General features: G+C 35.7%; 1 protein-coding gene and 1 long non-coding RNA gene across 2 annotated transcripts; one reads left to right on the top strand and one right to left on the bottom strand.

Moving 5' to 3' along the window:
• Positions 1-2375: 2375 nt before the first annotated feature.
• On the bottom strand, positions 2376-3437 carry LOC118344542. The gene is made up of 3 exons (XR_004798356.1): positions 2995-3437; positions 2690-2872; positions 2376-2576 (listed from the first exon to the last, which is right to left on the bottom strand). It is a non-coding gene; the product is annotated as an uncharacterized LOC118344542 (long non-coding RNA).
• Positions 3438-6995: 3558 nt separating this feature from the next.
• LOC109021941 (asparagine--tRNA ligase, cytoplasmic 2-like) lies at positions 6996-13481 on the top strand. The gene is made up of 8 exons (XM_035684969.1): positions 6996-7741; positions 9038-9274; positions 9763-10335; positions 11575-11760; positions 11859-11923; positions 12022-12151; positions 12251-12309; positions 13139-13481. Exons 1-8 carry the CDS (start codon positions 7265-7267, stop codon positions 13320-13322), a joined length of 1911 nt encoding a protein of 636 aa, XP_035540862.1. The 5' UTR covers positions 6996-7264; the 3' UTR covers positions 13323-13481.
• Positions 13482-13486: the final 5 nt, after the last annotated feature.

The raw sequence follows: 13486 nt of genomic DNA, 5'->3' as shown, positions 1-13486 counted from the left end.
ATGAATGTCGACAGATGAGTGGGATGGTTTAGGGTGGTTAGGAATAGAGGTAAAGTGGGCTGAGATAGAGGGTGGTGCAGGAGATTGAAAGCTGTGACCAAATCGGTTGTAGCATGTAAGGGCCATATGGTCTTGTTTGTGAGACACTTGGCAAGTGGGACAGTTAGGTGAAAAAGTAAGAGGGAGATGAAGGGAAATAGCCACCATGTTGTCCTCGACCATGCCCTCTGAAACATCCTTTGCCACGAGAAAAACCACGATCTTTGGGAGGAATGTTACCAGGTTGTTTGTAAGTGGAGTTTGCAGAAAAATTAGGTGAGGCAGTGAGACTAGTGTGCTGATGAGATAACCGAGACTCATGGGTAAGAATATGACTATAAACTTGAGAAAGACTTAGAGGATCCATGCGTGTAGTAATGGAGGTAACCACCGAATCATAATCTGTGTCCAATCCAGCCAAAAGAAAAGTTATAAACTCAGAAGAAGATAAGGTTTTACTAGCCATAGCAAGGGTATCCTGAAGAAGTTTAGCTTGTTGATAGTATTCTGAAATGGAATCTGAACCCTTCTTGAGAGTTGTCAGTTGAAGTTGCACTTGCATGATGCGTGCTTGTGATTTTGCAGCAAAGAGCTCTTCGAGAATATCCCATACTTCGTGAGAAGAGGATGCCTCTAGAATATGTGCAATCAAACTTTCAGATAGAGAAGAAATGAGAACACTCATAATGACTTGATCTTATTGTTGCCAAGATAGGGGGGGGGAGTAGTCTCATCGACATACCCAAACAAATTTTGTCCTCTGAGGTAAGGTATGATTTGTGCCTTCCACAGAAGATAGTTTTCATGATTTAATTTGACAGTGATTAAATGAGTAGGGGATGGAAAAGGGAGACTAGAAGGTTGGGATGAGGAGAACGTTGAGTTTGAAATTTCAGCCATGAGAGAAAGAAGGTGTGAGCCTGGACTGAAAGACCTTGGATGTGAGTCCTATCTAGCTCTGGATACCATAAAGGACTAAGCACAACATAGTAGTATTGAAAAGGAATTGCATGATTCTCATTGGTTTTGTATTCGGTACATGGATGATATTTATACATCAAAAGAGGGAATATTCTTTATAACAGATTTCATCAATACAATAGAAATATGACACATATGAAACAGAAATTATTCTGGATGATTATGGTTTGTCACGTCTGAGATATTCTTTAATGAATTGTCATTTGAGTCTTGATCAAGTGCGGTGATGATATTGCTGATACCTTCCCTTCCCTTCCCTTCATCTGCAAGGCTTCAATAATTCATGCAGCATCTTCGTTTAAACAACCAAGTTTGGAGATTTTTATATCCTAAAACTATCAACTTTCTGAAATTGACAATACATATTTTTGGGCATTTAATTATGGGCTATACTACGGGATGGGTTACAGTCTACAGATGGGCCTTTCTTTGGGCATCCGAAATTATTAAGTAGTTTTGCAATACCGATACCGATACGTCGTATGTCCATTAATCTATTATATTATTTCGTATCATTTACAAATTAGTATTTACGTAAGAAATTTTATCGACACATAGTTCCAAAAAAAAAAAAATTGTTTATCAATGATATATCTATATATTATATATGTGGCGGGCAAATTGATGCTTCTTGCAGTATTGTACAGATGTACTCTCGTTATTATGTACTGTTTCTGAGTCCATTCAGCTTTTAACGAATTTCGTTTCTACTCTCTACGTACGTACCCAAGAAAGAAAGACTCTAAGCGAGAAGGCCACAAAAAAAATTAAGCATGCAGTGTTGCAGACTTGCAGTACTGGTAGCTTTTGCCCACTGCTTTCGTACGTATGTTCTGCTTTAGTTTATAAACTCAGTTTTGCCATTTTGTGCAAGTGAATGGGGGGGTCAAACCAAACCAAGTTACCCATGTGATTCCTTGGTCGCTTATGTCTAATTTTTGGGTCCATCTCCATGTTCCCACCTGCAGATGATCCCTCATTTTTGCCTTTCTTTTTTCACTCTCCAAAACTCTGCCTTTCGAGCTCACCCAGGAGCCACTCTTGTTAACATAAGAATTTAAAGAGCATATGTGCTTGAGTTTAGGTAGTTTTTTTTTTTTTTTTTCTTATCTAGTTCTTGGGAACCATTCCAAAGATAATTAAGATATTTCCAGTATGGGTTAAAAGTAATTTGAATGGAAATGTACTCTAGGATCATATCTTGTAATAGAAATGGTTGAAACAACAAGAAAATAATGCATTAATTTATCATGAAAGTGATAGATTATTACTTTATTGCCCAATGAAATTAAAAGGAAAAAAAAATAACTCTAACGTACGATAGGGTTCAGATATTCCTGAACTTATGCTTTGATTTCAGTCATATGGAGTTACAGTTTCCAAAGAGAATTTGGCAGCTTAATCAATATGGGTGAGAACAGAGTGCATGGAAATAAAGAAATTCACAAATTCATGATATTTTGTTTTTCCTGCTATCGTTCAAAACTCAAAGAGCGCACAAGAACAGCTAACATTTGACGCCCATGAACTGACAAAACAATGCTCAACGCCCCGGCCTACGCGGAGAGAAAAACTGTAAGCTCTTTATAACATACTGTCCATGTACGTACGTACAAGCAACCGCACCCGCCATTAAACTCGATTTCAATATATGGCTTTGAGAGATTACCTATGACAAACACATCTGTAGTGGTATGCACTACTGATTGGGTCATTCCCCCTCTACCGGCACTTGCTCGGCTCTGCACGGCCTGTACTTGCACCCTCTGCATTCATTGTAAGTGCATATTGGCGCCGTGGATCCTATCATCAATCTCCTTGAGTTCCTCCTCATGATTCTTTCACTGCCAGCCTAAAAGCTCCAAGAGATATATATGATGCAAAAAAGTTAAAAAGACACAATTTCTTCAGAATCTCAATGAAAAGTTGAGCAAATTAGAGCTGTGAATGCTATCTTAATTATCTCTCATGCACCTTCAAGTGTAATGCTTTTGTTGGTCCTAATGGAAGAAAGACACTTGGACGATGTAGTACTTCTGATTGACTTCCAGATCCTGCAAGACTAGAAAAATAGCATATTCAAATCTGGCAAAAACATAAAATAAACAGTGCGACAATGAAGGCTTAGGAGGAGGAGGAGGAGGTGCCAAGGAGAATTGATTAATTTCTTATCTTAGGAAACCCAACACAAAATAAAAATTCTAGGTAGGCCTATCTCGTCATGATCAATGGCTACTCTGAGCAAGAAACGAAAATTGAAAACACAATATTCCATTTTCCGGCCAAGATAAGGGAGGAAGCCCAGAGAAATTATGCTAAAACTGTCGCATTTGGCAAAGGCTCAGAGATTTAGAACGTTGTTAAGGGAGAAATTAAAGCATGCAGCTATTGAAAAACAGTGAAATATATATAATATACAATAACAGGAACTCCCTGAGAAAATTAAGAGGAACTCAAGAAATTAAGGCAATATATAGCGAGCTAATATAAAGCTGATTAAGACCTCTTATAACATACACTGCTGCTAGGGTTAAGAGTAGCAATAGTAAGCTGCATATATAGTTTAATGTTGGCCATTCTCCCCTTCGTACTGGAATTAGGGCTATGCATTTAATCCGAAGAACCGATGGATCCGATTAAAAAGAACCGACCCGACCCGTATTTTATCGGGTTGCTATTTGATCGGATCTCCAACCCGACAAGAAGCGGATTTGTGTTTTGGGTGTCAACCTGTCCAACTATAAAAACATCGTTATCTTCAAAACTCAAACCCTAGCTGCTCTCTTCAGATCTCAAAGCCCGCGTCGGTCTTTCTTGCGTAAGCCCTCCATCTCTCTCTCTCTCTCTCATCCACCGTTCGTCTCCCTTCCTTCCATACCTGTAAACATTGTTCCTCGCCGATAAACAACTATTTTCGTGTTTTGAGAGAATGTGGCGGGCCTCGTTCACTTTAAAGGCTTGTTATTGAGTTTTTTATGCCCGGGATCGTGATCTAGGGTTTGATTTTGAGATTAGGATTTTGTTCTGTGGTTGTTTGTTATTCTGCTCACGGTGAAGCGAACGAAAACGGAGGCTTGTAGAGAAGGACTTCCGAATGAAATGGTATGTGGTTAATCTTTTTCGGTTTGGTTTTCTCTGGCTTCACATTTAATTTGCATTTTCAGAATTTTCGGTTAAAACTTTTGTGGATTTTCCTTTCTTCTTCTATTTCATCATTTGGATCTTAGACATTGTTCTCTGTTGGAGTGGGTTCATAATTTTTTCTTTAATTCTAACATTGAGTAAAGAAAGAATCTATTGCTGAGTATGAGCTCTTTTGTTGTGCAGGACAGATACATGTTGTTGAGCAAGTGATTTTGGACGATTTGAAGGCTAATCCTGAAAAATATTTTTGTGTTTAAAACAATGTTAGATCTTTTAAAGGATATGTTTCTTGTGTTTAGTCCAGATTTAAATGATCTTTAGTGGGTCTAGTATGGTTATTTCAGTCCAGTATTTATCAAACTCAATCCAATATTTAGTGGGTCTGTATTTGTTTGGTTTCTGAGAAAGTGTGAAGGGAAAGTAAGCGGTAATGTCAATATTTTTCTTGTTCTTAATATTTTTATTTGTTTTCTTTTAATCTCAGCATTCCTGTAGAGATTAGCATGATAGAAATTGTCAATAAGATTGAAAGTTGAAGCTGGTTCTGCTGCCTGATGAAGAAGAAAGCAAGATTTTCAATTTTATTTATTAAAAAAAAAAAAAAAAAGGTCACGCGGGTTCGATCCGATTCTATTTAGGTCGGGTTGGGTCGGACCGGTTTGGCGCCATAAATCTGTTCTCTCGGATCGGGTTTGGCACAAAACCGACTATATGAAGTCGGGTTGCAGGCCTAACTGGAATCACTTTGGAAGTGATTCCTGAAAGTGGTGTTCATTCAGTCCAATTGAAGTCGTGTAAATAATAATATGAGAGAGAGAGAGAGAGAGAGAGAGAGAGAGGTCAATTAAGGACCATAAAGACTGGCAAAACTTGCAGCGACTAGATCAGGAGCACACCTAATAAGATCGAGGTCCCTAAACGACAGAACGCTTGATATATTAAGGCTAGCTAGCTATCTCATTCCAAGGCAAAGAGTCATGTCCTCTTCTTTTTCAACATTAGATGTCATGTCCCTAAACACACCGATCTCACATTCTCAGTACCCACCCAAAGCATGTATGCGGCGGAGCTAATTTCAGCCTGGTATATATATAAACCACAACGTCCTCACGTGATAAAATTTGATTAATAATTTAAATTTCTTACAAAACAAATCTTATTATGTCAACGGTATAAAGAGTATACTTTATATATATACCGGCTTAAAGTAGAAGAACTTTAATTAATATAGTCTGTATGATTCGCCACAAAAGATTTATAATATTGAAAGTGTTTAATAAATTAGAAGACTTATAAATGCCAAAAATCCAAGGCTTAAAAATGCTAATACTATTTCCTCCAACAAACCTGTTCTCAACAGTCAACAATTAACTTAATTAAATAATTAGTTGGTCTTTGTACAGGCCGTAAAAGAGAGATTATTTATCAAAAATATTGATAAAACATGCACCAGCCAATTAATTATCTACAACTTCTTAGCAACCACTTCTCTTTTATTTTCATATACCATCTCATTTGTATCTGACCAGTTTTGTTTGGATAAACTATGCATGACGTATTATTAAAAGATAATATCTCACCATATTTAGATTGCACAAAATCAAGAATCACTTAATTTTAAAAATCAATCACATTAGTCTATTTAACTTATGAGTGAGAGACTGCGTGGAGTCTCATTAATGAATAAGGGTAAAAAATAAATATAAAAAGAAAAAAAAATTATTTTTAAAAATATATTATTATAATTTTAAAATTTTTTAAATATAATTATATGGACTTGCATGAAGACTTGAGAACTATATATAGACTAATTCTATAGAGTATAAGAGAATGTCGGATTAATTTGTCCTCAGTTTTTTTTTCCCCTTATGATCTCGCTTTTTTTTTTTTCTTTTTTTTTTTTATCGTACTAATTAATATGAGATTTTAATCAATAAAATCCAATCCCATCATTTTGCTACCTGGCTAAGCATTACCAAAAGTAAGTTGGGATAATGGCGTTTCAACTTTGCCGCTAATATATACTAATGTTATTTTCATAAATAGATTTTATAAAAATAAATTTATAATTAGACTTGACTTGATCATATAATGCATTAGATGTACCTTATAATAAAAATAATTTAAAATTTAAAATTTCACATGAAGCTAATCTATTTATGAATTTATTTTTATAAAATCTTTTTATATCTAAAACATTACATATATATATATACACATGCATGTATTAGAAAACTATACTCGAGTTAGCATTCTAAAGTAACATTCATATATGCCACAATATTGTTAACGTGCTAAATAGTTAAATCAATATTTAATAATAATTAATTTGACAGATATAATATATATTAATATTTTTATTATACGTATTCGAGCTATCTTCAAGTGTTTCCTAAGGAATAAAATGAACTCAATAATTCTTTAAGAAAATAAATTTCATTCGTCCTTCATTGTACGCTACTATATAATCTTCTATTGCACGTTAAATTAATAAATAAATAATAAAAATAATGGGGCAATGCAGCCTAGGCAACGTCCGGAAAAGTACTTTGATTAATCATAGAGCTTTACTACACAACCTCCACCACACTCCACACTTTACACTTTTTTAAATTTTTTAAATTTTTAATATATTTTTTAATTTTTTTTTTGAGTTTATTCTTTTTAAATTATTTCAAATTTTTTATTTATTATTTATATAATAAATATTTAATAAAAGAAAAAAATAATAAAAATTAAAAATAATGTGGAGTGTTGTGAATAGTAGGAGGTTGAGTAGATTTTTTTGTTAATCATAACACTTTTGACTTTTGGAGTTGGAACTGCCGCGAATGCCCAACCTTCGAAGAATACCAAACCAATATTTGCCTTCCACCAATCTCTCCGTCTCTCTTCCTACGTTGCAGAAACCAAAACTGGGAAACTATCCCTTTCCTTCTCCCTCAATCTCTCCCTCCTCGGCATCACTGCCCAAGCAAAGCATCCAGCCTCTCCTCTATATCACCATCAACCATGTCTCATCCAACACACAAACCTCAGCTCCCGAAACCTACCGACCGTATTCTTCTGCTTCTTTGTTTTTCTCTCTTTACACTTCAGAATGACCACGGAACAACCGGGGAATCCCATGCCGGTGGGGGTGACTCGTTCGAAGTACTCGAACCGGGTGGTCTTGAAAACTATACTGGAACGTAGTGATGGCGGACTGGCACTGGTTGGTGTGAGAGTTGTGATAGGAGGGTGGGTGAAGGCTTCCAAGGAGGTCACGAAGGAGTCTTTGCCGCCGCCACCTCCTCCGTCTCTGCCGCAGCAAAAGACAGATGATGGGATTGGGGAAACGGAGCCAAAAGATTCAAGCTGTATGGAAATTCTTCAGTCTCGGATACCTTTTTTACGGTCGATTATGAAAGGTTTAGGTTGTCATGGGAATTACAAACTTCGCGAAAATTCGAAGCCATTGATCACCACTCCCCTTCCCCCGCTCCCGCTCCCGCTCCCGCCCCAGCCCCAGCCCCCTTCCTCGTCCTCGATTGCTTTCTTGCGAGTTAGTGATGGTTCATGTGTTGCAAGTCTTCAGGTACGTAACTTCAATTGGTTCTCTTTTCCTAAGATAGTGTATACATATAAAAAAGTTTTTTCCCGTTTGCTGTGATACGATACTGTGAATGCTTATAATTAGTTTCATATGAAATTTGGGGGTTCGTATCTACTTTTCTTTGCTAGCGGAACTCTAAGGGCTTTTTTTAATATGAGTTTTTATATTTTAGAACTCTGTAATTATTGAGAAAATTTGTAGAGTTGTGTTTTTATTGGTGTGCAAAGTAGAAAGAAAACATGTATGGGAAGAAAAAGGTTTTGAGATGTGTCTTTTGGTTAATAGGAAGAATAATGTTACTATGTCCGCTCAATGTGTCCTCTCATTTTAACATTTCATATATTTTATCTTTTTTTTTAAAATATTTAATTGTTAAAAAATTGACTATTAGTGTATTAATTTTTTTTTATATTTTTTAAAAATATTTTAAAATAATAAAAAAATATGAATAAAAAAATTGAAAACAAACAAAAATGAGATTTTGGCTTGGCGGTCACTTGGAGCAGGCTCCTTTTGGCGACAGAGTAGCACTGCTCTAAAAGGAAAGTTGTGAGATGCACTGGAAATATGTTTGGAAACAATATTATTGTGAGACGTGTTTGATTTGGGATTTTGTGAAAGTGGTTTTAGTTGATTTTTCTTTTTTTGGTTATAAAAATTGAGACTAATAAAAAGACAAAAGTATATTTTAGAAAAAATTGTTTTTTGTTGCTTAAAAGATGTGTAGATGAAAACTGAAGATTTTCCAAGAAAACTGAGAAATTGTTTATAAGTACCCAACGATATGAAATGATTAAATTTTTTATTATGGTGAACTCATGAATCCTGTGAACTTTTCATGCGTCTAAACCCATGGTGTGATTTGAAGACAGTACATGTAATAAATGAAGAACAATACACTTACATCTGTGTGGAAAATAGAAGATGTGTCGACATTACTCTCAGCTAAAGTCATACCCAGGGTCTCAGACTCTCAGGCCGAAAACACCAAAAAGTCCTTTACTTCTCGTCCACGCTCTAAAACCCACTGTTTTGAGGCATTAAGTTCCAATCTTTCCTTTTTCTTTTAAGTTTTTGGCGGGATTGAGTATTCTGTCCTTTGCTGAAGGCAGATTATCGTAATGCAGTCATTACACTAGAGAGGACAAAGTGGCAGACTATAAATGTAGCTGCTTCCAACTAATTAGAATTAAGCTTAGTTTACTTGACTTGTGAATCACGGTACCGGCTCTTAGAAATTATAGTATAATCTCTCTGACTGGAATTAAAATCTCTCAGGTTGTTGTAGATTCTTCTATAGTTCCCCTCAGCCAGCTCCTGCATATTGGAACCTCTATACTGGTGGAAGGTTTATTGGGGCAGCCATCAGTAGAGGGAAAACATGTAATCGAGCTTAAAGCGGAGAAAATTCTTTACATAGGGACAGTGGAACATGACAAGTATCCGTTATCAATGAAAAAGTTACCATTTGAAAGGTCGAGGGATTATTCCCAGTTTCGACCTCGGACAACTACGGTAAATTGAAAATACTTTTGCTATGTTATTGTATTTATTGTACTCCTTCCTGGATATCTCATGGTATTGTCTTTTAGAAGCTATCATCTGCAGTACCAGGTAAGTTTTAGAGCCAGTCCAATTTTAACTTGTTTATTCATCCTTTCAACTATGTGGGGTAGTAATTTTGTGTTTACAAATTGTCTGACCAATATGGATCCAGGTACGTACAGACATCAGGACCATAATATAGACAACTGACAGCAACATCAAATAATTTAGGGGGAAGTATGCCATAAGTTTGCTGTATTATACATTGCCGATATATTTTTCCACTAGTTCTACATGTTTGAAGGGAATTCTAGAATGATTTCTATGCAACATATTGGAAAAACAACTAACTTTGTATCATGCAAGATTTTCAGAAATACAGCTTGCTAGTTTTACCATAACAAATTCTAGCCTTATTAGCAGTTTCGAACATTCTGACTACGTTCCACATCATATAGGTGGCATCTGTTACAAGAATCAGTAGTGCTCTGACTCTCGCAACTCACATATTCTTCCAACACCAAGGGTTCCTTCACATGCATGCTCCTGTTATCACGACCACAGATTGTGAAGGATTCACTGAAAAATTCCAGGTTACAACCCTTCTTGGCAAAGTAGATAAAACAGAGAAGCCCGTTATGGAAACTGAAGGTGTTAGCCTTGAAGTTATCAAGTCTGCTGCAAAGGAGAAAACTATGCTAGTTGAGGAACTACAGAGGAGTGGAAGCAATAAGGAAGCGCTGGCTGCCGCACTTATAGACTTAAGGAAAACAAATGAACTAGCATCACAGTTCGAAGCAAGAGAAAAATCAAAACCAGAAACGTCACTAAAGGCCGTTAAATTAAACTTTTCTGAAGATTTCTTCTCCTGCCAAACTTATCTGACTGTTTCTGGTCGCCTTCACCTGGAGAGCTATGCTTGTGCCCTTGGAAATGTTTACTCAGTTGGACCAAGATTTCGGGCGGATTGTGCAGGAAATGTTGCGGAGAGGTCAGTGATTGAGATTGAAATGGCATTTTCACAGTTAGAGGTATGGCTTATTTTCTCCGTCATTTTGAAGAGTTCCTCTTTATCACATGACATACCTTTTAACCATGGTGTCAGTTTTCATATCCATTCTAGTTTGCAGATCACATCAAGCAACATTATTGAAAGTTTATCGAGTGCATCCTTACTAGAAATATATATTTTCTTTTTATAGAAGCATAGGACCTTTAGATTTACTGCCAGATGGCTTTAGATCTGTGAAATTGAAATTGGAAGCATGATAAATTCCAGTTATTCTTTCTACCTTCATTTATAAAAGCTGATCACAATGGTTCCCCTAATAAAAGGGATGCTCATCTCTTCGGATGTTATTCTTGACGAACTTGAAGATGGTATACTGTTTAAGTCACTTCAAACTTATATATGAGGATGTTGGGCAAAATTGACACTTCAATAGTATTTTGCCTATCTGCAGTCTCAAACCAGTCTAAGTTTCCAAATAACTTTAACAAATATAATAGAATAAAAATGTAGAAACAAATATCCTAAGAGAGAGAATTACAGAAAAAATCCATTTGTTCATGTAATCCAAAGTAGGAGACAGTAATCTTTTGATGATGGGCAGAAGCAATTCATTCAAGTACCAACTACCAAGCACTGATTTCTGTTGCCAATCATTTAGATTGGTTGGTCTCTTTAAAAACTGACTTTTCAATTGCAGAAGAAAACATAATAATTTACTGGCACAATTATCCTTACAGTTTGCAACAATATTGATATTGATTTATTCATTTTATTCATTTCATGGCCAACTCACTGTTTCACAGCAAAGTGATTTGTTTCTTAATTAAATATTTTCAGTCATATTGTATTATTAATGCTGCATGCATGAATTGTTAATAGGTGTTCACATAAAAAACAATTTTAATATTACACTCAGTGACTCTTAAAAATTAAATTCCAACTGGTGGGTCATTTGATGAGTTTTGTTGAAGATTATCAAATATGACACCTAGATGCTAACTTTCAAAAACTTGTTTATACTCCAATTTCAATATCATAGAGAATAATCTCTAGTTTGGTGATTTTCTTTTTCAAAAACCTCTCTTGTTGTGATAATATCAATTGTTTAATTAGAGCATGAAGAAGTTACCAGACTTACAGTATATCATCACTAGATCTTCTAATAAAAATTGACTATGCCTTTCTTTATCAGTTTTATATTCCTTTCTCATACATGGATGGACTTTTTTCTGACAGTTGGTATTTCCTGAATTTTTAGGATGCCATGAGCTGTGCAGATGACTTTTTCAAGTTCCTCTGCAAATGGGTTTTGGATAATTGTCCCAAAGATATGAAATTTGTTTCAAAACGAATTGACAAAACCTGCATGGATCAACTTCAGTCATTGATATCCGGTAAAGTTGAAAAGATCTCCTATGCTGAAGCAGTAGATGTTTTAGGAAAGGTATATACTGTACTAAAGTTCCTTGGACATAATTTTGATGATCCTTTTCACCTCGAACGTTATTCACCTTATAAATGTTTTTGGGCATTTCCTCCCAGGTTGAAGATAAGAAGTTTGAAATAGAACTTAAGTGGGGGTCTGCTCTCACAGCAGAGCATCTAAGGTTTGCCTATTTTTCTAATGATCAGATATGCATGTCTGAAAGGTTTGAAGCCTCTGACTATTTTAAGCACTTACCTTCTTATTATGATGCTATTACAGTTATTTGGTAGAGGTGATCCATAAGAAACCTGTAATGATATACAATTATCCAAAAGAAGTTAAGCCATTTTATGCACGCTTGAATGATGACGGAAAAACTGTTGCAGCATTTGATCTGGTTGTACCAAAGGTGGGCTCAGTATTAGTCGAGCTTTTTTGTATTTTTTATACGGTGAAATGTATTTCAGTAAGGTTTCCTCATAAAGCTGGATGATTTTCCTTTTTGCAGGCAAGAACGTTAATTTCGGGTAGCCAAAATGAGGAGCGCTTGGATATGTTAAGTTCAAGGTAACGAAATTTTTATCCCTATCCATTTTTTAGGGCATTATGCTACTCATCATCCCACACCATACACCATACACCATACACCATACATATTTTAATTTTTTTAATTTTATTTTATTCCTACTAAACTAATTGAGTTGTTCTACATATCATCCATACACCACATATTTGTCATGGGAAAAAGGAAAAAAAAAATTAAAAGAGGTGTGGTGTGTGGAATACTAAGTAGAATTATTCATATTGAGAACACTAATTAAAGAGCACACTTACCTTCAATTTGCCCCGATCCCTGGCTATTGTGCTGGAGGCCCTTGTATGTGTATCTATAAATTAAAATGGGACAATTATGGGTATTTGGTAGTTAATACCATGGATAAGTTGTAGAACCTTCCCCTTGATCAAATGGGATTTGCATTTGGCTTCACAGTAATCAAGATTCATGTTCAATGGATTTTAAAATCAAGAGGTTTAATGCTGGAAATCCCCATTTTCAAAGGCAGCTACCATGATCCAAATTCTTTGTGTGCTTTATACACACAGAATGCTTTTGTTTGTACCATGGACTAACTAACAAGAAATTCAGGATAAGAAAATTTCTGGCGGCACTTGGATGGTTTTGTTGCGTATAAGTCACATTTATTTTGCAAAATGACATCAATAAACAACTGAAGTGAAAGTATCACTGAACTGAAAACAAAAGTACGCGAATCCTTGTTGTGGACACTTGTGTTGCTAATATTTATGGCGATGCAGTCTTATGGCCTCAAACTTGTACCTGTTTTCTCATCAAACTGCTAACATTAACTTCTTTTTTCGCTGTATCTGCTTACAGAATAAAGGAATTGGGGTTGCCAAGAGAGCAGTACGAGTGGTACTTAGATCTTCGCAGGCATGGAACAGTTGAGCATTCTGGATTCAGTCTTGGGTTGGACCAAATGATTCTCTTCACCACTGGGTTGAGTGATGCTAGAGATGTTATCCCTTTTCCCAGAAGCTATGCCCAAGCCGACAACTAATCGGTTTTAGGTGGAAAATTCACTTCAGAAGTGAAGATTCTCTACGTCAAACTGCCCTAGCATTTAATACAGTGAAACTATAGTTAATCTTTCTGCCATTGAATTCTCATATCATCTCATCAAATGCATAAATGTGTACAGGAAAAATTTATAATAAAAAGGGA

The sequence above is a fragment of the Juglans regia genome, chromosome 14, assembly GCF_001411555.2.
Source record: "Juglans regia cultivar Chandler chromosome 14, Walnut 2.0, whole genome shotgun sequence".
Classification (NCBI taxonomy): Eukaryota; Viridiplantae; Streptophyta; class Magnoliopsida; order Fagales; family Juglandaceae; genus Juglans; species Juglans regia.
Note: the sequence above shows the minus strand (reverse complement) of the source record. Positions and strands in the feature narration are given on the sequence as shown.

What these genes read in the sequence shown, in the direction of transcription:
- LOC109021941 (XM_035684969.1), top strand. Translation starts at nt 7,265, where the DNA reads ATGACCACGGAACAACCGGGGAATCCCATGCCGGTGGGGGTGACTCGT. An exon ending in TTCGACCTCGGACAACTACG is followed by an intron (nt 9,275 to 9,762) that starts GTAAATTGAAAA and finishes CACATCATATAG; the next exon opens with GTGGCATCTGTTACAAGAAT. An exon ending in CTCACAGCAGAGCATCTAAG is followed by an intron (nt 11,924 to 12,021) that starts GTTTGCCTATTT and finishes ATGCTATTACAG; the next exon opens with TTATTTGGTAGAGGTGATCC.